The sequence below is a fragment of the Sinocyclocheilus anshuiensis genome, unplaced genomic scaffold (genome assembly GCF_001515605.1).
Source record: "Sinocyclocheilus anshuiensis isolate Anshui unplaced genomic scaffold, SAMN03320099.WGS_v1.1 scaffold51, whole genome shotgun sequence".
NCBI lineage: Eukaryota > Metazoa > Chordata > Actinopteri > Cypriniformes > Cyprinidae > Sinocyclocheilus > Sinocyclocheilus anshuiensis.
In genome coordinates, this window is record NW_015548296.1 from 2,119,999 (window position 1) to 2,144,506 (window position 24,508).

The following is a 24,508-nucleotide window of genomic DNA, read 5'->3' on the forward strand; positions in this document are numbered from 1 at the left end:
TGTCGTTCCAAACCCATAAGACCTTTGTTCATCTTCGGAACACAAATGAAGATATTTTTAATAAAATCCGAGCTTTCTGACCCTGCACAGACAGCAACGCAACTGACATGTTGAAGGCCCAAAGAGGTAGTAAGGACATCATTAAAATAGTCCATGTGACATCTTGTGATTATAGTATATGTGATTATGACGACATAGAGTTTGTGTTCCCATTCAGTAAACCATTATTCACTGTGACCAGATTAGGCGAGTTTAATTGGAGAACCAGATGAATCTGAAAAGAACGATTCATTCACAAATCTCATGATCTCTCATGAACCTGTTATTAGTTTTAGTCTGTTTTGACACAAAACTATTACATGGCTTCAGAACAATTTGTATGGACCATTTTTGTGTTCTTTTGTAGCTTGAAAACTTCATTGTGATTGCATGGAAATTAGTGACCAGTAGAGAAATTCTCTTTAAGACTGATTGGGCAGTGAGTCAGTTAAACAGCTTGTGTCGTGAAATTCAACGGTGACGTTAAACACCTGCGTGTTAATTTGCATTTGTTCCGTTGATTCTAATTAGTTCTATTAGTAGCTACACATTCATCCATCTCGCAGCTGTAGCGACTTTTGTCTGTGTGGTTGAGTGCGTTTCCCAGTATAGCTCTCACTCTTTATTTCAAATCACGCCATTTCTTCTGTGACGCTGTTCCATCCTCATATAGTTCAAATATAAGTTTTTCAACCATTCCATGAATCACTCCGACATTTTTAAAGCTCTGCGGCTAAGGATCGTTAGACTCTAATGACTAATTTGCAACAAATGATTCTTTCTAATTCCGTTTATTTATAATGCACCTTATCCACCTTCAAACTAAATAAAGCATGAGTGGGTGGGACTTCACTAATTAGTGTTGTAGATCATTTGAAGAAGGTTTGTCACATTTTGTTTTTCATGTCTCTGTAGTACTATCATCTCCTGGGGCAAGAGCCGAGAGAAAGATGCGTATGAGTGTCTGCTGGACCAGTTTCCCTCTGGGCCTGTAGCTGTGGTTAGCGACAGTTATGATATTTTTAAGGCTTGTAAGCACATCTGGGGGGACAAGCTGAAGGAGAGAGTGATGGAGAGGAGTGAGGATTCTGCACTCATTATTCGTCCAGACTCCGGGGACCCCGCTCAGACCCTCATAGAGGTGTGTGTATCATATACCAAGTGTGCTCAAAGTGGAGTAGCGTTCACTACAGACCTTAAGGCAGCTGTTTCAGTGATTGAACTTTATTTTAGTGGAGTCAAGACTCAAACAAATAGGCTTTTTTCCAGCTCTGTGCTGCACTGTGTCTTACAGGGCTGGCTGGTCTGTGTGAAAGTAATGCTCTAGAATATTGATTTTCCTTTTATATACTGTCTTTCAGATTAGTTTGTTGCTTGTTTGTATTTGATGAATGAAATAGTGGAGTTAAGATTGATTAGCTGGATTTATAGCCCTTTATGCTTTTAATTTTCACTTGCTTGCCTCCTTCATTTGTCTCTTCTGTCTCGCTTTTAGGTGATAAAGATTTTGGAGGAGCGTTTCGGATGTTCTCAGAACTCAGTTGGTTACAAGGTGCTCCCATCATACCTGCGCATTATACAGGGGGATGGAATTGATCTGAACTCAATTAATGAGGTAAACTAAACCTCAGATCAAGAGAGAACAAAAACATGAAATTATTGCAAATTGTAAAAATATGTTACAATATTAATATTTAAGGCATTTTGTATCAAGTAAATGCAACCTTGGATGAGCATAAGAGACTATATATATTGTTTGTTTGTTTATATATATATGTCAAATTTGTGACATTGATCATGATCATGTGAATTCCTTAGTACAGACTGCCATATGTTCTTCTTACTTTCATTGAAGCACAAGGTGCTCTTTTGGAAAATCGTCTTCAAATCATACTGGAGAACATTCAGCTTTTACACAAAAGCAAACTTGAGCACTGCTGCCAGTAAAGCAAAACATCAAAACAAATAATACGTTTAGAAATCCATGTCAATTTTTCAATTAGCACACACATTGTTATGCAAATTCTTGCGCAAATTAAATGCAAATCAAATAGTTGTGAGTAATTAAAATAAATGGACTATATTAGTGAAATGCAAAATAGAAGCTTTTTCACTGTCGTTTCAGACTTTTGGATCTCTCTCTAGTGCTCATATGACTAGCATGTTATCACATACTAATATTGCTGTCGTTATTAAATGTGTGGAATGGTGTGTACAGGGTCAACTTGATGTTTATCAACCATTCATGACTGTTTGATTATAAACAATTATTACCGATTACACAGTGGTAAATCATTGATCATAATCTGATCAGTGTTACTTTTTTTTTTTGCCTAGCACAGATTCTCGAGAAACTGAGCAATGAGGGTTGGAGTGCTGAAAATTTGTTTTTCGGTTGCGGAAGTGCACTGCTGCAGAAAATCAACAGAGACACGCTAAACTGCGCTTTTAAGTGCAGCTATGTGGAGACCAATGGCAAAGGCGTGAGTTTCTTTATCAGTTTCACTTTCAAAACATCCTGTTTAAACGAGTTAATAAAGTACATTTGAGGAGTATTGTTATTATTATTTTTTTTTAATATCATGTAATTTGTGTTTGCATAGATGGACGTCTATAAGCAGCCAGTGACGGACCCGTCTAAAGGATCCAAGCGTGGTCGTCTCTCTCTGAGGAGAAATTCAGATGGCTTCATTGAGACGGTGGAAAGAGGAGCAGGCAAACCAGAGGAGGTTAGATCAGCTTAACCTATTATTTCCCAGATATTACATTTAATTCTGTGGCAATTATAGGCTGAATATATTTGGTAAAAAATACAGTAAACAGGAATATTGTGAAATATTATTACAATTAATATTTATGTAATAAATAATAATTATAGAATGCATTTAATTTAATTTATTCCTGGGATTTTCATGAGCCATTATACTAGTGTCACATGATCCTTCAGAAATAATTCTAATATGCTGATTTACTGCTCAAGAAACATTTATTTTTATTATCAATGATGAAAACAGTTGTGCTGCTTAATAAATTTTGAAGACACCATGAACATTTTATTTTGGGATTCATTGATGGAATATAAAGTTCAAAAGAACAGCATGTGTTATATATATATATAACATTACAAATGTCTTCACTGTCACTTTTTGATCAATTTAATGCACCCTTACTGAATAAAAGTATTAGTTTCTTTAAAAAAAATCATACTGACTCCCACCTTTTGAACAGTTGTGTATGTAAAAATGTAAACAGTGCTGGTCATAGTTGGTGATCCTTTAATATGATCTTCTTTTGTAGGACATGTTGGTGACTGTGTTTGAAAATGGCACCATCCTGCAGGAGTACACTCTGGATGAGATCCGTAAAGCTGCTCAGCTTTGGGAAGAAGACGCGAGCCCTTCCCAGCACAACAAAGAGGACAACAGTACTCTGGAGAGCCACCAGAAATGCATAATGAACGGCGTGCATTAATAAACACAGTATGCGCACTGTTCTCAACACTGCCCCCTACAGACCAACCACAGACCTATTCCACAACACTCAGATGTTCATCAATAAAGCAGAACACAGTGTTGCCAATACAATATACAAATACATATCACATCTGACTTTTAGACTTTTGAGGCAACCCTTAAATTTTGGATTTGGTTGCCACCGGTTTTTATTAGTTCCTCCTTCATTTTACCACACTTTGAGATGCCAAATATCTTTGTTGGTGCTTTAGAAACATCTAAATATATTTCAGGAGTATATGACGGCAGGGTTTGCATTCGATTGATTGTAATGTTGTTAAAGCATCGCCTGGCAGTACATTGATAAATGAAGGAAACTTCATTTGAGATGATCTCATGATCGTCTGCACCAGCAATTCTGCACATGATCCCGGTTTCTGATGTGACGTACAATGACACTCTCTGAAAATGCAAAGATTAGATTTAGAAGTCACTATTTTACTTTTGGAGGATTTTGGGTGTTCTTTTAATATTTTTTAGACACCCATAATGCCAAGATAGCAATGATGCATTTTTTTTTTTTTTTTTTTTTCAAAAAATAAGTAAATAAAAATTCAGTAAGGATGCCTTAAATTGATCAAAACAGACAGTAAACACATTTACAACATTATAATAATTGATATTATAATATTATAATCATAATAAAACATTTCTATTCCAAATAAATGCTGTTCTTTTGAACTTCCTATTCATCAAAAAAAGTTTCTACAAAAATATGAAGCAGCACAACTGTCTTAAACATTGATAATAATCAGAAATGTTTCTTGAGCAGCAAATCAGCATATAAGAGTGATTTCTGAAGGACATTATACAAACACATAACAAAACAACAATAATAAACAATTAAAACACAAAGAAACTCAAAGTTCTGCCAAAATAAAAGTTCACTACAGCACAGTACTTCTTAAAGTATTATTATTATTATTATTATTTATTAAATAATTTAATAATCAATAATTATAATACATTTTTTAAACACTATTTTGAAGGTACAGTATATTACTAATTTTTTCCATGTTCCATATTCATGTTTTACCTTGCCAAAAAAAAAAAAAAAAATTATTATACTTCCATTTGATTATATTTTGAAAGATTAATATGTTTTTAGATTCTACACTGAAAAAAATAACTTGTAGGTTTTACTTAAAAAAAAATATATATATAACTATTTGCACGAACACATTTTAAGTAAATTTTACTGCTACTTATCTGTACAATCTATTTACTATTGAACTTAACTTTCATAAAGAAATTAAGTAAATATTGCATTATTACATATAACTTCACATATAAAATGAAGTCAAATCTACTTACCAAAGTTAAGTAAATTTAACAAAGAAAATAAGGAACTTTAGCTTGGCCAGTAAGTAAGTCATTTGAGTAATTTTTACTTAGTCAAAGCTTACTTTGCAATATTTTGACTTTACTTAGCATAACACATAATTAAAATCATGCAATAATCAGTTTTAAACTATTCCCATGTTGTGTTCAACATAGAGACACACACTTGAAAATGATACACCCGGTTTGTGTCTTCTTGCTGTTACATAGCTGACGTAAATTTGCTTCCTGTTTTTTAGGCACAATTTTAGAACAGCAAATTGATCCTGATGTTATAAACACTCTCAGTAAGTAAATGCTGCATAGAAAAGAATGAAACGTTTCCTAATAATAGTTATAGTGTGATTTATGTGGAGCTGGTTTTAGACTTCCATCTGAGATGCACAGAATACATCATACAAACACTTTGCAGTATTCTGTCTCCATACAGCTGCTGATGGTGCCTTAAAAACCACTCGGACCTCAGTGCCGGTCACTCACTCTTGCTTTGTCCTTTCCTCCCCTCATTTTTCACACTTAATATTGTCCATCACAGTTTGGACTCAGTTTCTCTCTTTTATCCTTCTGTGACTCACATATGATGTTCAGTGATTGCTTCCCCCCCCCGCCAAGCTTCTGTCATCTATATGCTGATGCTGAATGAGATGTGCAGTGGGTTTAATTACAGTGTACATTGATTATTGTGTCATCATCTTTGTGTTCGATCATGGAAATGACTCATTTCCAGGTTGTTCCGAACATCTGAAATGAAGCAGTTTGACCCTACCTCTTTTTTTAATCAATAAGAATGTATATTAATATGAAGTGATGATCCTTACACTTAAAAAGCGTCTATTTTGTTGTGTAAATACTCTTTAATGGTAGTTTCAATGATAAATTCGTCTTGAAATTCTAGCATTCTTGTTGCATTTTTTTGATTTTACTGAAGTGATATTTTGAATGACAAATAGACAAGCAAACAGAAAAAAAAAGATATAATAAATATAGATCGAACTTCTTCGTCTCAATCTTTCGTTTTAGTGTGTGTTTTGGTAATTTCGAAAGGAAAAAAGTAAATGTTTTGTAAATGGAAAAAAAGGAAACAGAATATGCACCAAAAGCAGTGATGGTTTTGACGGTGCCAGTATGTCTGGATTTTTTCCCAGTTTTGAATTGCATAAACACATTGTGCCCTTTTGGACAGCCTGCTTTCTTCATAACTGTCATAGCAGAAAAGGAATGGAATGCCAAAGGAAGGAATGTGACTTTCAGAATGAGGAAGAGTTATGTGTTAATTTCCTCTGCATGTCGTTTTGAGTTATGCAAAACAAAATAGAAATGTCTGTATTTCCAAGTTCCAGTGAAACCTGACAGTGGTTCAGTTTATATTCAACAGACGATGGTTTGCCTTAACACGTTTTATTGTTGCACAATTATATTGTATTCACATGAAATGTACTTTTCATACACATCCTCGTGGACATCACAAAATGCCTACTGTCATTACGTTTCACTCCCAGAAAAAAAGGTACAGAGCTGTCACTGGGGTGACAAAAGGTACAAAAGTTAAAAGGTACATCTTTGTACCTGGTTTACCTCTAAATAGTACATTAAAGGTACATTTTATTACCTCAAGTGTACATTTTGGTACATTTTAAAAGGGTACCACCCCAGTGACAGTTTTGTACCTTTTTTGTACCACTGAGACTGAAATGCGTTTTTAGGACATGAGAGTCGTGGTTTTACCATAGTAGAGTTTGGGTGAGTTTATTCCGTGTGCAGCATATTTGTATAATGCAATTTTGTCCACTGACCAAAATAGTCACACTTTCTATTTAGACAAGGGTTTAATTTGCAAAAGTCAATAAGCTTATGCGTGTATGAGACATTTCAAATAATCATCATTCTATAATTTTAAATTGCGGTTTAAAGTTTTCTCTCTCTACTTTCTATTTAGACAAGGGTTTAATTTGCAGAAGTCAATAAGCTTATGCGTGTATGAGACATTTCAAATAATCATCATTCTATAATTTTAAATTGCGGTTTAAAGTTTTCTCTCTCTTATGCTCTTAGTTTCTTATGCTCATCAGACTGCATTAGATTAAAAATACAGTAAAAACAATAATATTGTGAAATATCATTACAATTTTAAAATAAGTAGTTTTTTTTATATTCTACAATTATTTTATTCCTGTGATGTCAAACGTGACTTTTCAACATCATTACTCCAGTCCTCAGTATCACATGATCCTTCAGAAATCATTTTAATATGCTGATGTGCTGCTCATGAAACATTTCTTATTATTATCAACCATTATAACAGTTGTTCTGCTTAATATTTGTGTGGAAACTGTGATACACATTTTTCAACGTTTAACTTTAAAAAAGAACAGAAATGGAAAGCTTTTGTAACATTATAAATGTCTTTGATGTCACTTTTAATCCATTTCTTAATCATTTTCGAAGAAACCTATAATTCTGCTGTGTTTAATAACAATAACCAATCTGATCCAAATAATTTGCATAAAAACCAAACAATTCTTTTGGAAATCTGAGGACGTTTTGTCATAGACTACAGATACTCTAATGAAAGGGAGCCATCTATTGGTCATTTTCAAAAGTCCACTTCTAATGTCCCTCTGAAATCAGGACCAAGTTTATTCGACGTTAGTAAATCAAAAGTTACAGTCACATCACAATAAATCAGAAACTTAGCCTACTTTTATTTCCTAGAACGTCAAGAGACCACATGTGTCCATTCAAGTCAAGTCAAGTCTGCTTTATTGTCAATTCTTCCACATGTACGGCACATACACACAGAGAATTGAAATTGCGTTATTCTTCTCATTATATTCTTCCTGTGCCAATTAAGTGTACTCTATTAATATTTTTAATTCCAGGCAGCTTTGTAATTTGCAATTCGAATGATAGCTCATAATTAATCCAGTTATACATGCATCCATTCAATGAATCCAGAAAATGCGCGCAATGCTTACACAATTCAATACTGCTGGTGGTTGCTTGCGCAGATAATAAAACGAGGCTTGTTTCATCCATTAAAGTCAGTGTCAGACATATTTTAAATCAGCATGTCGCAGATCAGAAAGCAAATGGCATGTAGGAAAGCATCTTCAGAGTATCTGTTAATTGGCTAACACTGTTGTCACTACTGATAGGCCGCTCGGCGCTCATTGGATTAGTTGCTGCTAAGCAACATCTTTGCTAAGCTTGTTGTCATGGATTCAGATGTGAAATGGTCTGTTGACCACTGATAACAGGGTGAGGGCGGAGGTAACCATAGGTAACACTCCAGCTCTGTCGCACCTGTCTTACATTTGCGACTGTTCAAATGTCACCGGCAAGCGCGCAGCGCTGCATCATGACAGACAGCACGCATTGTGTAGACATGCACAAGAACAACAGTCGGTGGCATTTATTCATTTTTACGGCGGCAGTTAACAAAGAAGTGCGAATCGTAAGCGGAGCGCCGCTACATTATTGTGTTTGTGCGTCTGCCCATTATTTGTTTTGTTTTTTTCTCATTTGTACTCATTTCACCCCCGGAATGCAAATTTTAATCCTGATTATTTCCGCCAGATTAGTGGTGCAGAATAAAAGGAGGGATAACGCATTTACACAGCACAATTCCAGAATCTCACATTTTGTCTTTTATATTTAAGCGTATTTCACTTCATTTGTGTTTTGGTATGGGCATGGTGATTGGTTTAGCAGCCTGGTGTGAAAATGGAGCTGAAACCAAATTGAACGTTGCACCATCTCCATTTATATATAGATGGTTGTCAAAAAATCTGAAATTCTAAAGAGGAAGTGCTCATTCAGAAAGGTTCAACACTGCAGCACAGCACCAAAGGTTCATTTTCAGCCCTATAAAATGGTTCCTTCTCCGTTCTCCCAAAAAGTTCTGCTATTCAACTGAAACGATATTTTGAAAAATGTATGTTTTTTTGTTTGTTTGTTTGTTTTTTTGCCCATACAATTAAGGTCAATGGAGTCCAGTGTTTTGGACACCATTAACATTCATAGTAATGGTAAACAAACAAACAAACTTCAAAGTATCTTCTATTGTGTTCAACAGAAGAAAGAAAATCATAGAGGTTTGGAACGACATGTTGAGTAGCATTGTTATTGTTAGCTAAGGCTATTAATGTAGACTATAGGCTATATAAAAATATTAAACATTAGAGATGTTGTCTTGGCAGCTAACTAAAATAAGTTGAAGTACTAAAATTACTGAAACTGAAATAAAAAAGCTATATATATATATATATATATATATATATATATATATATATACACACACAAAAAAACACATTTTATTTCAATTTATTTCAATTAATTTATTTATTTCAGCTAGTTTTCTGAAGCACTTGATGTTCTAAAATATATATATATATATATATATATATATAAACACACAACAAAACTAATAAAAGTGACAAAAGCACATTACAAAATTACTAAAACCTAAACTAAAATTAAAATAAAAACTGAAAAAAGTAAAAAATAATAACTAATTCAATATATTACTAGGTTATAGAATATGAAAAAATACTAAAATTGTACTGATGACAAAATGTGCAATTTTGGGTGAACTATTCTGTTATTTAAACGATAGATAGATAGATAGATAGATAGACAGACAGACAGACAGACAGATAGACAGATAGACAAAACAGAGAACAGATGATCAAACTGAATCAGCTGGGCAATTAATTAAAGATGCAATGGGTAAAACCCACCCATTTTGGCGGTGATTGTTAATTACCTATTGCATCTTCAATTAATTGTTCAGCTGATTCAATTTGATCATCTGTTCTCTGTTTTGTGACTTGATCTCCTTAAATGTTTGTTAACCAGTGTTGGAACTTTAGCACTGAAGATAGTCCAGCCAGGATTGAAACGTTTGCTTTTTTGTATGTGTGTGCACAGTCACTTTTTTGTTTGTGCACTTTAGTTTTTGTTGTCACATCCATGTAAATCTTCAGGAATAAATTCCTGTTCTAATGACCTTGAACTTTGCATTTAATTTGGTGTGCAGATTTTTTGCCTTGACTTTTTGTATTTTCCTGGGAATTGAACCCATGACCCTGATGTTGCTATAGCGTCATGTCTACTGACATCATCAACAAAAGACATGGGAGTTTACTTCTTCCTTTTAAAATTTGAGAAGCATATGTTGTTTTATGTATGTATCATCTGAAAGCTAAATAAATAAGCTTTCCATTGATGTATGGTTTGTTAGGATAGGACTGTTTTGCATTCACATTTTAGCATGATGGTGACCCATCGGTTAACCAGCATGGAAAGAATCAAACCTGCGTTGCACCTCTCAGGCTCTCAGTGCAGGTTAAGTGACTGTCTTGGCCACTGCCATAATTCCTTGGTGAGCGAGCAGCGGTGTGAATCAGAATGATGTTGATTGTTCCCCAGGTCGCTCCATCATGCGTGTGCATTCCCGAGGTTTATGTCTGCGCTATTGTGGTGCACTTTACTCCAGATGCCAGTCATGCCACATCTAGCCTCTTCCCAGGCAGAGACATTAGGACTGACGAGTGGCACCATGCCACCACACATTCAAATATTACTGCTGAACCTGAGGCAGTATGGCAGCATAGTGAAAGGGTGTTACATGTTATATAGTGCACTACAAGTGCTTGAAATGATTGTGGGTTAATGTGCTCTTGATATTCATTAAAGTTTTTTAGACACTTTATCCAAAGCATTAAAGGAATAAAAATTAATCTAAAGCACAGCTGAAGACACATACAAGAATGTACGTATTCTCAATTGGAGAACCCGGAACGCGATCACGAATGGACCGAGGGGGGACCCGCTCCCTACCTCGCACCGGGCCCCGCGTCAGCAAAGGACGGCCCTGACCCTGACTAAGGTACGTTACATAATCTACAAAACGGCACAAACAGACAATCAGATAAAAAGACGTCAGAGTGTTTATAAAATGATATATGGAAATTATTAAAAAGCTTAGCCTAATCATCACGCTGCAATGCTCTAAAAAGTTTGAGATGGTGTAGGCTAATTGTCGTTCACTTTTACATAGCTACTTTTTTTGGATGTGGAGTAGAAGATGATGAAGAAGACGTAAGTTTGATAACCCGCTGCATACATGGCATTTCATTCTCTGTAAAGTAAAGATTTATTGTCCCTCTTCAGTAAAGATCATGCTGTCTAATTCTTCTGTTCCCACTTAAGGTCATTATTAAAATTCAGAGTGACCTGGTACAAAAATTTATACATTTTACTGAGCCCAATGAGTAGTTTATATAGGCACTATACAGTAAAGGTTTTTGCAGAAAAAAATTATTGTAATTTATTTGATCAAAAATAATGATTGTAATTTATTTGATCAAAAATACAATAAAAAGTAGTAATATACATAGCTTTCAGTCACGTGACCGGCTCGAAGACCTGGAGGGCAAAACATCCTGCAGGACAAGCCTGTCAATTTTCCACCTGTCTCACAGCAGCAAATATTTAGATCACCTCTCAAAAGAATAAAACAAAGGTATGTTAACAAAATGCAAGTTTTGGCCATTTGCAATCCATATTAAGCACCCGCGGCAATATTTCAATCATTAAACAGTACGACAAAACGTTGTAAAAACACTTAATATATTTAAAACAGTAATATTCTCTATATTAATGATGCATAGTTTGCATAGGCAAGCAGATGAGGCCGGAATATGAATGAAATTCGCTTAATGGTTCAGCGTTTTCCTTCTAATGGTTTTCTGTGGGAAACCATTTAACGTGAAACTTTGCACATTGCGTTTATATTCTGGCTTCATCTGCTTGCCTGTACAAAATAAACATAATAAGGTGTTTACTGAATTTCGCCTTTTAATATCTGCGTTTTACTACATTATTACTTAATGAAAACTGCGTAAAAATAACTGGCGGTCAGTGGAGCAAAGCTTCGTTTTGCCCTCAAGGTGGGCGTTCCTATAAGGGTGTGACATCACGTGAAAACTATCAATTGAAACAATATTTTATATGTATTCATCTGTTAAACACAGCGGACACACATAAAAGAAGAATTGTTGAATAAATTGTGTTATTTTTGTTTTCTTTGCGCACAAAAAGTATTCTCATAGCTTCGCAAAATTGAAGTTGAGCCACTGATGTCACATGGACTGTTTTACCAATGTCCTTGCTACGTTTCTGGGTCTGGGAACATTTCAGTTGTGTTGCTGTCTATGGAGGGTCAGAGAGCTCTCAGATTTCATCAAAAACATTTTAATTTGTATTCCAAAGATGAACAAAAGTCTTACGGGTTTGGAACGACATGAGGGTGAGTGATTAATGACAGAATTTTCATTTTTGGGTGAACTAACCCTTTAAGTGACATAAAATGGTGACAAAAAACTTTATTTATTTTTGTCTAGTTTAATTTAAAGTACTAAAAATAACTCAAATTAAATTAAAGCTTAATAAAATTAAAAAAAAATTACAATTAAAATGAAAACAAAAATAAAATCTAATCCAAAATATTATATATATATAATATTATATAATACAGTATAACAATAAAATAACACTGCGTATATATTTCAGAGAATATTCAGAGTGACTGGCACACATGCTCTCAGAAATAAGCACCAAATTGTCCTCTATTTGTCCCTAAAGGGATCTGAACCCAGGTGTTCAGCAGTCTCAGGGTGTGACGAGTGTGGACACCTGTCTGTGTGATACACCTGTAAGGAATATTGTTAGTCCTACATCAGTATCACCAAAACGTATGCATGCAAACAACATTACCACAGTTCTGTGCCATTTCACATTTGCTGATCTCAAGAGTCCTTCGTTTGCACTGGAAAAGGCGAGGGCAACAGCTGAGATGGCATCAGGTGTGTGCATGTTTGGGTTCTTTCTCATAATAACTGAAAGAACAGTCATCGGGCTAGACTTGACCTTGGAATGGCAGGCAAATGCAGATCTAAATGCAAGTACATACTAATACAGAGTGAACTTTAAATGAACAGTATCTAATAAAAAAAGTATCTTAAGGGCTCTTGTCCCTGTAGGCTTCATTCTGACACATACACTTCCTGAAGTCTTTTTCCCCTCATTCTCAGTGACTGCTTGAGTCCCTTTAAGCAGTATATGATCTAAGTGAAATTAGGTGTGTGTGTGTTTCAAACAAGATTAAAAAGACTATGCCATTGGTGACTTGATTCCAGCTGACTTTGTATACTGTATATAGCCTATACATGGTGACAAATATAGGCTAGTATTATTATATGTGACCCATTTAGTGCACTGTGCTTTTTTTGTTTATTTTTTTCTCGAGTTGTACTTCTCTTTCTACCAATATCAAGCTTCATTTTTTTTCCAAGTTATCTTTTTCCTTAATATTTTCACTGAATGGTTTTGTAAACACAAGCAAACCAAAATATATGCATATATATGCATACCATCTTCATGCATATTTTCATGTTATTGTCTTGATTCTTTGCCCACCTTCTTGGTCGAATTAAAAGGAGATCATGATTATGTAATGTCAAAGGAGATAATGATTATGTAGCTGAGTTGGAATCTGTACTGTGTTTCCACAAACTTGAGTGAGCTTCAAGCAAATGTCACTGGACATAGAACTACCCCTACAGAATACTGAATGGTAAACTGCATAAAACACAATGTAGCCTAATAAATAGCTATATGCTACACATTTAATTAAATGTTTTTTTTTTTTTTATCTTGGATTTAAATGGTTTTATCTTGTCAATACCAAAATAGTTTGTGCACGCTGCTGCGTTTCAGAGCCTTATTCCCACTTAAATTTGAACGAGTGAACAGAATGTTCAAGCAATATTTGATACACAGTCAGCCAACATATTTTGGACTGACAAAACTATATTTTATAGTGCAAATAAATTGTAATTAGATATCGTCCAATAGAGAAAAAGATTATTGCCACGGTTCATTTTATCAAACCCAATCCCTGTCTGTCTCCATGGAGCTCCAGAGCGTCTTTAAAGCCGAACACAATCGGCTCTTTCCGTACATAGAAACGGTTTTTGTCGAAGACACTCGGCTCTTTCCCTGGGTACTCGGCTTTTCCGAAGTAGAGGATTGATTAAAGCCGAAGTCTCCCGGCTATCTTCGTATCGAGGAACGATTAATCCCGAAGTTACTCGGCTCTTTCCGTATGGAGCCGCGATTACAGCCGATTCCCCTCTCTGCGCTCGCGACTCTGGCACATCACTCATTTAGCGTTGTTTTGGTCTTGACCTATCATACTTACAAGCGCATTTCTCTTAAACAAGAAAATGGAAACCACTAATCAGGTAGAAAATAGCGTTTGTGCATTTGACAATATCTAATGAAAATGACGAGACATGTTTAAAATGTACTGAACTGTGCCTAATCAAACTACATTAAATGACGCTAGTGATCATGTTCATTTGTTATTATACAGATTGTGTCACTTGGGACATTCCAAGTGCTTAAATTACCTTTGGGATTTATCCGCGTTCTGGAATGGGTAAGTGTGTGTAAAACACGCGTTTTTTCTCTCTTCTCTCTTTCTCTCCTCTCTTTCCTTTACTTTTCTCAAATGGCTCAGTAAACTTGGTCCAGGCATGTGTGAGGGAGCGAGTGATTTTTACTATCTTTTATTTGTTCAATCATGTGCCGCAGTCAGTTTTAAATAAGTAGCCTTATGTGGCACAGCCATATTTATAATAGGAGTCTTATTCCATTTGCGCATTTTTATTATCAGCAGAATCTGAATTGACCGTGTTGAACGGATATCTTGGATATCTAAGTTTTCATAACCGTTTCATTTATTTCAAACATGTGAAATACTCCGTGTAAGTGACATTCTATTGATGTCATGATCAATCCTATATACATGAACCGAGGTGCTCGGGTTTATATAATGCACCAGCAGTCAATTCATTTCATGGGTTTTGCTGTTACTCACATTCTACTGCTATAAATAAGCAATTGGTAAACGTAAATGGAGTAAGTTTTAAGATGACCTCCAAACTTGATGTCTGAATTTAATGTAAACTGTAAATACATAATCAGTGATAGACAGGATTTAGCATTTAAGTCAAATCATTGCAGATGACCTTTTTTGCTTTCTGCAAATGAGGTCTGTCCATGTATAAGAGAACTGATTATTTAATGTATTTATTTATTTATTATTACAATTATTATTTTACACAATCAGATGAGTTAATACATCTGCTTTGATATTTATTCCTTGTGTAGGTATGGTTCATCCGATATTGGTGCAGTATGAATGAAGTGTACAGGGACATGTTAGTTAATACAACGTGTCTCTTATTTTATACTTTATGTAGCCAATAAACATTAGTTAAATCATTTTGAACATGATGTATTATGATCATTTAATCCTGTTCAGTTTAAAAGAAATCTTTGGTGACCAAATGTCAGTATAGGATGTTTTAAGCTTTTATTGTTAAATGCAACCCCATAACCGTGCTAACTAAAAATGACCGTCCTGCAACTTATTATAGCCTCCAGTGTGAAAACAGCTAAAATGTGTTTTCCCACGGCCATCTGATGAGTGTGGGTCAGGGAAGTGTGTGTTCGACTCACCATGGTGTCACACTCTGGTGCTCTGACATAATCTTCTTGATTAACTTCTTCTCAAGTAACTGATCTCTGAGGACATGTCCAGCTTCTCTGTATTTGTGTCCATCTGTTTTCTGCACTGTTAGTGCTGCTATGTGGCTTTAGTACCCTATTATCAGACACTTTGCACAACAGCAGGATTCCCAGAAACTAAAACTTTCAGGAAATAGTATTTTCAAATGGGATGCTATCGTTAGCACATGGCAAGACATGCTCAGTGCTTGCAGCTCTTAAAGTTAATTTACTGTGCTAAGAAAAAAAAAGTCTGGCCTGGACTTAAAAGCCTATTTGAAATGGCAAATTGATTGTGTTCTCACTTTGTACAGCCAGACTCACTGATAAAATTGCTGTCTGTTTCCCAGATGATATAGAATAGAATAGAATAGAATAGAATAGAATTACTAAGCCTCTCAAATGCTGTCCACAATGTTCTCAGCAACGCAACTGCACAAAGTCAAAAAGTCAATTGCTCTCCTAGACCCCTTTTTCGTCATCAAATGTATGGAGAGGTGAAAATTAAAACATTTACAACGCCAACCATAAACGGCTCTGAGCTATGCAAATGTGAGGCAGACATAAGTGGCAACGCCATTTTGGATAATTATTGCAATTGAATGCTGGGGGATTGGAGGATGCGATGCATCTTCTCCTGAGGAAATTAATCTCCCTGCACTCCATTTGAAGTGTCCTCTGGAAAAAAAAAGAGAGAAGCTTATCACCGGGGAAACATGCAGTCTTAATCACTTTTGGTCACACAGTGGCTTTTCTCTCTGTGTTTCTGTCTGTGTATCTCTCTCTCCCTTTCTGCAGGTCTTTGGTTTTGTCTCTGCCTCTGTAGTTTCCTCTCTGCCAGCTTTTTTTTTCTCTTTTTTTTAACACAGCAATCCTGTACAGCCATCCTCTTGATATTTGCCCTCTCTCTCATTCTCTCAAAAGCCATTATTTGTGATAATTAGCCAATTATTGAGCTGTTGAAATGAGATGACTCAGTGAGACCAGTGACACATATTAAAATATGCAAAATTATGCATCATCATAATTAAATCATTTTGGATGGATAATATAATATAATATAATATAATATAATGTAATGTAATGTAATGTAATGTAATAATATATTATTATTATATAAGAAAAACACAATACAAATATGCCAAGTCTTCAATAATGTACATTATTATTTGTTTACCTGAATATGAAACCTTGAGCAAAATACCTCAGAGAGCTTATACAGACAATTTATACAGTAGGCCAGTGTGATTCACTGAAGTAAAGTTGACTGACAGGAGCAAGGGTGTTTTACAAATTCACAGAAGAATGGTTGGTTGACTACATGGAGATGTTTGTCAGTTCACTAGAAAGGTTGACTGACTGTGGGCAGATGTGCTTTGGCTACCTGTGCGCAGATGTGCAGAAATTCTTCTCTGAAAGCTTGGCTGTCTCTCCGTTTTTCGATCTCGAGTCTGCAGTCACATGAGGCGGCTGTTTCATGACCCACCTTTTTATCACATGGATAAGACAAAACAGAAACTGAAGAGCTAAACCGAGTCTTGTTACTTAACGTCCAGTAAATTATAACAAATAAGTACAACTGTAAAACTTTAAAATCTTCTGGTAAAATCTTTCAATAACCCAATGATTTGTGATTCGATTATGATAAAAGCCAGAGCTACCATCAATACATAAGCCCCAACCTACATGCATATAAACATACTCAAAACACACACGCTCAAATATACAGTCGAATCGCATCCTGGTCGGGTGGCCGAGTCTGACTAACCGCTGTGACAGTCACCTCAGGGCAGGGGGAGGGGCTTTGCGATATCATGTGACCAAGTAGCCATGGAAACTCCATAGGGAGACAGCAACTGAAGAAAAAGAATGGGGACAGTGTTTAAAAAAAAAAGTGAGATTTTATGCCTACTTATGATCAGTGAAGCATACAAAGAGCGCCCAGATACACACTGGCTGTTATAGGTGCATTGTACAGATGGGTAATGAGCTCTGGGAACATCCAATGAGTGTTCTTCTAATTTCAACACAGATTATGTCATAAACAACTAGGAGCTGGAAATTTCTCTCAGTGAATATACACTGATAATAACCCATTTTGGGTTCCTCAAAGAACCTTTCAGTAAAAGAACCGTGATTTTTCTTAGATTGAAGAGTATTTGGATAATCTGAAGAACCTTTTCCCACTATAAAGAATTGAAATGATCCATGAATGTTAAAGGCTCTTCATGAAGCCATCAATGCCAATAAGGAACCTTTATTTTTAAGTGTGTAGGGATCTGAAAATTGTCGGAAAGACAATTCCCCTCTTTAGGACTGATTTAGATCTCTTAAATATAGTATGCGTTCATCAGGTTATCTGGTTAGTGTTAAATCACTGTTGTTAGCCAGTTTGACATCTTGCAAGAAGTGACTGATACTTCCGTGAGAGAACATGGGATATTTTTACTCCTGCCACATACTGGGAATCATTGGAATGAAGCGTGGCATGAATGCAGTGGTTGGGGGATGGAAAGGTTTTGGCGGAATTTTTATGTGTGTGTGTTTATATATACTGTATATGCTTGTGTGTGTGCGTGTATGTGCATTCAGCAGCATTTAGTCACCTACCAGAAACATTCAGGAAGTGTTACGCTGTCTGAGAGAGAGATGCTGAAGTGTTCAATACAGGCTGAAAGCAGAGTGGTACACAGACGCGTCGCTCTTGAGCATGTGTTGTGTGTGTTCACCCATGGATAAGTGATGAGTGGATGCTTTAATGTGACACAGGTGCATTCTGATCTATATCCACTGACAAAACCAACAAAATCATTTTAAAAAGCAGCGTAAATTGGAAGACGTTGCTCTTTAGAGTTCACATCTGTTCTGCAGTTCTCTATCAGTTGCTATTCTTCCTTTCTTCATTATAAGTTCAGATGGTAATAGTAACTATGGAATATTGTTAGGTGGTTGTCTAAACAACTACACTGTAAAAGTTTGAGTTTGAGTTTTCTCAACTTGTTGTTTCAATTTACAACAAAAAGTTGAGAACTCAAAAATCTCCTGAAGCTGGTTGCCTTAAACTTTTAAGTTTTCTCAAATTTGGATTTTTTTACAGTGTAGTCAACTAATCAAACCCTATATAACTACATTGGGTTAGGGTCCATGCACTAGATACCAATGAGTACTTTTTTAGTACTGGCATCTTCACCTTTGAACAACTTTTTGTAAATGTTTATTTTTTTTATTTTTTATTTTTTTTTTGCATAAAATGCAGCTCATAGGCCAGAATAATAATATAATATTATTACACTATAATAAAATATAAACAAAAATATATATTCTTTATAAAACTAAATTACTAAAACTGGACTAAAAATAAATTAACGCTAAATAGGAATATTTAAAAAAAGGACAAAAAGCACATAAAATGACTAAAATGTAAACTAAATTAATAAAAAATAAGAAGAAATAATAATAATGATAATAATAATAATTTATATATTCTGAGTTGTTCAGTGCTTTAAACACCAGTAGTACCATGTAAAGTAAAATATCTCATGCCCTCCATTTTTCTTTTCCTTCCATCACTTCCTCTCCCCTCTCTCACGCTTTCTCTCTCTCATTCAGAATAGCTGTGTGTCTATGAAGGCAGTGGGTCTGTTTTGGTTTAATCTTCTCCCCCTCTCCTCCTCTCTGCGCTCTTCAGTCTTGCCCTGCAGAACACAGCTGGGAAAGCTTGATAAACAAGCCACGGCATCGTAACACTCACCCGCTCGTAGTCACACCAGTGTGCGTGTGTGAGAAAGAGCGAGACAGAGAGAAACTGAGAGCAGAGGGATGGAGAGGAGAGCGCAGCTGTAATGGATGAGAGGAGAGGGGGTGGGTCTCTAGAGCTTGAGGCGAGAGTGTTTGGGGTATGTGTGCATGTGTGCTTGTTTGTTTGGGCAAGCGTGTGCTCATTCATGTGAGAGTGTGCATCTAGTGCAGTGGTGTGAGCTCCACTGACTCGCACTATTTTGCCACACTGTTCACACACATGCTGAAGACTTTGACTTCTATTGTTTTATACTGACACTTGTGGCATTATATAAAAAAATTTAAATCTGGGTTACAGTGAGGCACTTACAGTGGAAGTGAATGGGGTCAATCTGTAAACCAGTGTTATTTTAGTTAATACTATGATATAATGGTATAATACAATGGAGATAGTTTAATAAAACGTTTTGAATTAGCTTTTATTTTTATGTTTTGAGTTTTCAAAGTTTTCCTGATTTACTCAGTGTTGTTTCAAACCTGTATGACTTTCTTCTGCATAACACAAAAGAAGATATTTTGTGGGGGGGTCACCAATACTGTTTGGTTATAACTTTCTTCAAAATATCTTATTTTGTGTTTCACAGAGGTAAAATGACACAAGTGTGAGAATTTTTTACTTTTTCTATTTTTCCCAAATATTTTTATTTAGCTTTTATTTATATTTATTTAAATTTTAGCAATTCAACTTCAACATTTCTCATCTTCATTTAGAAAATACTTAGTTCCCGTCCTTGATGACAGTTATAAACTATTTTACAACTTCATTTCCATGACAACATAATGTCTAAAAACCTAAAGTGACAAATTACAGCTCAAATAATACACAAGTTTTAACAGGAAAAATAATTTAAGTGCTTTGATAAAATTATAAGCTTCACATTTCTCATTTCAAATCCTCTAAAAATTGGTCTCATTTAGTTTAATTGTAAGCTTCTCACTGTAACCTCCTTTTTATTTTGAGGGGCATTATTTCTTGTGTTAATCAAAATCATGAATGCTGTTGATTAAGCTTAACCCTTATTAAGACCCTTATTAACCTTATTAATTACTGCAGATGAGATAAGTGAGTAAGTGGCAGTAGCTTAAGCAGGAACAGATTAGAGTATCATCATTATGACTCACCTGCCCCTTTCTGGGTCTTGTCTGGGTCCCAGAAGTCCACATTATCTGCAGTGCAATCGGTATAGTACAGTTATGTGATCAGTCCAGGCTTGTTGACTTGGTGTTTTGTGTCTAAATGATTTGGTAAGTTATTTCCAAGTTCTGAATTAACTGTAGTGAAAACAATCCCCTACAGATTTGTCACTGTCTGTAACTGTAACTACTCAGTTTTGAGGCTCATCTCAGTGCTGCCCCCAGATGGCGCTAATTGCTTCATTTTCATTATAAGATATCACATCCACTATTACATAATCATCCACTTACACATTAATATACAATCCAGTCTAAATGGCAAAAAGACCAAAAGGGCGAATATTGGTTAGGAAGTAGATTGTTTTCCTAGCAATGTTAATGTTAATTATTACAAGGCTTGACTTCATGTCTTCTTATGCTAATGCTTTTACCCATTTAGAAAATATTACTTTGTTGCTTAGAATGGAAATTGTTTAAATCTTGCAGTCTTTTAAAATGTTACAGCTCAAAGTCACCTAAAGGTATTTATACTATTTTTAATTATTTTTATAAGAATAAAATATTTCTAAATCTAAATATTTCATTGTATTTTGTATATGTTCTCATCTCAGCATGTTTATATGGAAGTTCCATTTACAGGCTAGTATTTCCTAACTAAAACAGATGAGGGCAGCAGAGGGGCTAATTTGAAGTTACGGTCACTTGGTTTGAAAATAATGACAATGTCAAAAAAAACAAAAAAAAACCTTGCTTAAAGTAAATGTCAGGGAGTCTCTGTCAGCAGTCACCAGTCACGACGGTCACCTGATCACAATCACCCATGTTCTGATTCCCCTCACCTGCTGCAGCTCATCAAGCTCTCCTTCATAAGCACACTCCACTCAGACACTCATTGTCCGATCTAACGTTCACCTCAGACTTTACCATGCTCCATCGCTCCAGTGCCTCCACGATCATCCTGCAAGGACTCAAACCCCCTACTCCGCCAGCTAAGCCATTTGGACTTTCACTCTCTGTGTTTTACTCATCTCTCGCCTGCTCCTGGTTCTCCCTGTTTCACAGTCAATAAACTCCTCTGTTTGATCACTACCTCTGTGTCCCTAGCCTGAGTCGTGACACGGTTTGGATTAAAAGAAAGTATAGTCACATTTTTTTTTAATTAGCATGTTTTTGTGTTTTGCTTTGGTACCGAAATTGGTACCGAGAACAGTGGATTTTCACTGGTATTGGTACCGAATACTGAAATTTTGGTACCGTGACAACACTAGTACAGTTAATATATAAGCGGAGATCCGTATGAAAAAAGGACTGGAAAGATAGCAGCAAACACCCCAACTTAATCAAGGTGAAAGCTCTGTTCCCTTTACGACGCGGAACGTGCCTTCCGGGAGGGGGAGGTAATGTCAGGGAGTCTCTGTCAGCAGTCACCAGTCACGCGCTCACCTGATCACAATCACCCATGTTCTGATTCCCTTCACCTGCTGCAGCTCATTAAGCTCTCCTTCATAAGCACACTCCACTCAGACACTCATTGTCCGATCTACCGTTCACCTCAGACTTTCCCGTGCTCCACCGCTCCAGTTCTCCACCGATCCAGTGCCTCCACGATCATCCTGCAAGGACTCAAACCCCCTACTCCGCCAGCTAAGCCATTTGGACTTTCACTCTCTGTGTTTTACTCATCTCTCGTCTGCTCCTGGTTCTCCCTGCCTCACAGTCAATAAACTCCTCTGTTTGATCACTACCTCTGTGTCCCTAGCTTGTGTCGTGACAGTAAATGTGTGTAGTAAATATAGAGTCAGTTTATTTCAGTTTATTTTATTTTATTTAGTTTTAATTATGTTAGTATTTCAAGTTAAATTAAACAAAATGAGAATTGCCGCAGTAACTGGCTGAATAAAATACTTTTATTAGATTTAATTTTATTTAAGTTAACAAACATTATTATTTATATATCCTATATATATTACTCTGCTCCAAACTTGTGTGAATCTTTCTCTGTCAGGCAACAACGTGAATCAGAATGTCTCTTTTCTGTACAATGCAATGAGGTGTTCAAGCTTTGAAAACATCAAGAAAGTACCATAAAAGTAATCCATATGACAAGTCTACCTGTTACACTTAGACACAGAGCTGTAGTCCCTTTCTAGACCTCCATTACAGTGAGCTCAGTGCTGAAGCCACATTTAAAACAAATTAGCAGTTCTCTGATAACCATCAGTACACTGTCGATACAGGGCCACCTCTCTGACGTGCTCTACCGATTCACATAAATGAGAAATTGGATTCCTTGAGTCTCTCAGGCTAAGACCACTGGGTTTAAATAAATACTTCCCTCTGTAACTCAATACTAACCACAGGAGAAATTAATTTCAAGCAGGGTTTCAAAGGACTTTTCCTCTATCTGATACACTCAGCTGTGAAATATGAAGGCGGTATGATCCAAAGCTCCAACAATGAAGTACCAGCCAAGCACTACTGTGATTTCAGGCAACTAAAATTATTCATCTTTAAACATTTTTTAGAGGCACTTGAAATTATGAAAAATGAGACTTATTTTCTAAATACACAAAATAACAGCAGTTTTAAATCCATTCCAGCATAGCATATCTCCCACTGGGAGGATTTTCTGTATCCCTGCAATACATTTCAATGACATGGATCATTGTCAATGTTCAATGCAGTTAGTGCAGCATTCAGCCTGTCCTGTTGCTTTTTGGGAATATGTGTGAGTGTGGATGTCTGTGCCTGTGTGTGTGAGTCAAGGAAGTATCTGAAGTTGTTTAGCAGCCCTGGTTCTGGTGTAGCTCTGGTTTCAGTGAGGCTGAATGATTGACACATCAATAAGGGATTGTAGGAGCTCTTCGCAGTGACACTGTGGTGTAGGTGGTTTCGAAGATGCACATACTGTATGTGCATGAGTTCTTAATTGAAATGCATTTTTTGCCATTGATCTGAGATGTGTTATCCCGATATACTGTAAGGCACAATCAGTACAGAAAAATTTCAGATTAGATAGATGTAACTTCAGTGTGGTTTGTTCTGTTCGTACCCTTATATTTAAAGGATGTCCTAAATAATAATGAGGGTTTTAGGTTCACTTGTGTTTCATAAAGAGCGTTTACATACTCTTGTTTATCATAATGCATTGCTTTATAGAGAATGACTTTTAAAGATGCAACTTTTCTGTGTTAGTGTGCAAACTGTCAGCTAACACCAAAAGCAGCATACTTTTAGCATGCTTGTTAACATACCACCACTAAAATAATCAAATCAAGAATAGAAAATCTGTAGGGAATAATCTAGATCAGGGCTGTCCAAACTCGGTCCTGGAGGGCCGGTGTCCCGGTCCTGGATCCTGCAGAGTTTAGCTCCAACTTGCCTCAACACACCTGACTGGAAGTTTCTATGCCTAGTATGCCTAGTATTAGCTGGTTCAGGTGTGTTTAATTAGGGTTGGAGCGGACACAGACCCTCCAGGACCGAGTCTGGAGACCCCTGATCTACACTAATACACAAATGTCTGTATAATCAGCCAATAAAATGTTATCCATTTAGTCCCATTACAGTCTCTTTATATAAAGCAACTCAAATATTTCTTGTCTCACAGAGGCAGTGGGGTTCAGTCACTCTTAATGGAAGAACGCCTCATAAAAGCAGTTCTAATGGAAATTTGCTGCCAAAAGACACTCAGAGGAGTGAAACGGTGAGGTAAGACTTCAGTATACCATGCTTTGGATGCTTTGAAAGTTTGGAAAGTGTCACTAGATGGAGCTGTTTATTCACTTTGCAAGGTGTGTGTGTTAAGACTAGATTCACTGTTACACTGGTAATTATCATTTTTAATAAGTCTATGTCTATGCTCTCCAAGGCTGCATTTATTTATTACATTTATTAAATTACAGTAAACACTAATGTTGTGAAATGTGTCCATTTAAAATATCTATTTGAATGTTTTAACATATACTATATTCCTGTGATCAAAGCTGAATTTTCAGCATCATTACTCCAGTCTTCAGTGTCATATGATCTTTCAGAAATCATTC

The 24,508-nt window shown here is 36.0% G+C and overlaps 1 protein-coding gene, 1 long non-coding RNA gene and 1 pseudogene across 2 annotated transcripts in view; 2 read left to right on the plus strand and 1 right to left on the minus strand.

Annotated features, from left to right (window-relative positions):
• LOC107656029 (nicotinamide phosphoribosyltransferase-like) overlaps window positions 1-3,853 on the plus strand; it is a 17,988-nt pseudogene extending 14,135 nt beyond the window's left edge.
• Window positions 3,854-5,005: 1,152 nt separating this feature from the next.
• On the minus strand, window positions 5,006-20,769 carry LOC107656030 (uncharacterized). The gene is made up of 3 exons (XR_001630511.1): window positions 20,756-20,769; window positions 13,328-13,330; window positions 5,006-5,888 (listed from the first exon to the last, which is right to left on the minus strand). It is a non-coding gene; the product is annotated as an uncharacterized LOC107656030 (long non-coding RNA).
• Window positions 14,124-24,508, plus strand: part of LOC107656028 (synaptoporin-like) — a 30,993-nt gene continuing 20,608 nt past the window's right edge. Inside the window, exons 1-2 of the mRNA XM_016443681.1 lie at window positions 14,124-14,200; window positions 14,332-14,397. Of these exons, the coding sequence (XP_016299167.1) occupies window positions 14,183-14,200; window positions 14,332-14,397 (84 nt within the window). The 5' untranslated portion in view covers window positions 14,124-14,182. The remainder of the gene's footprint in view (window positions 14,201-14,331; window positions 14,398-24,508) is intronic.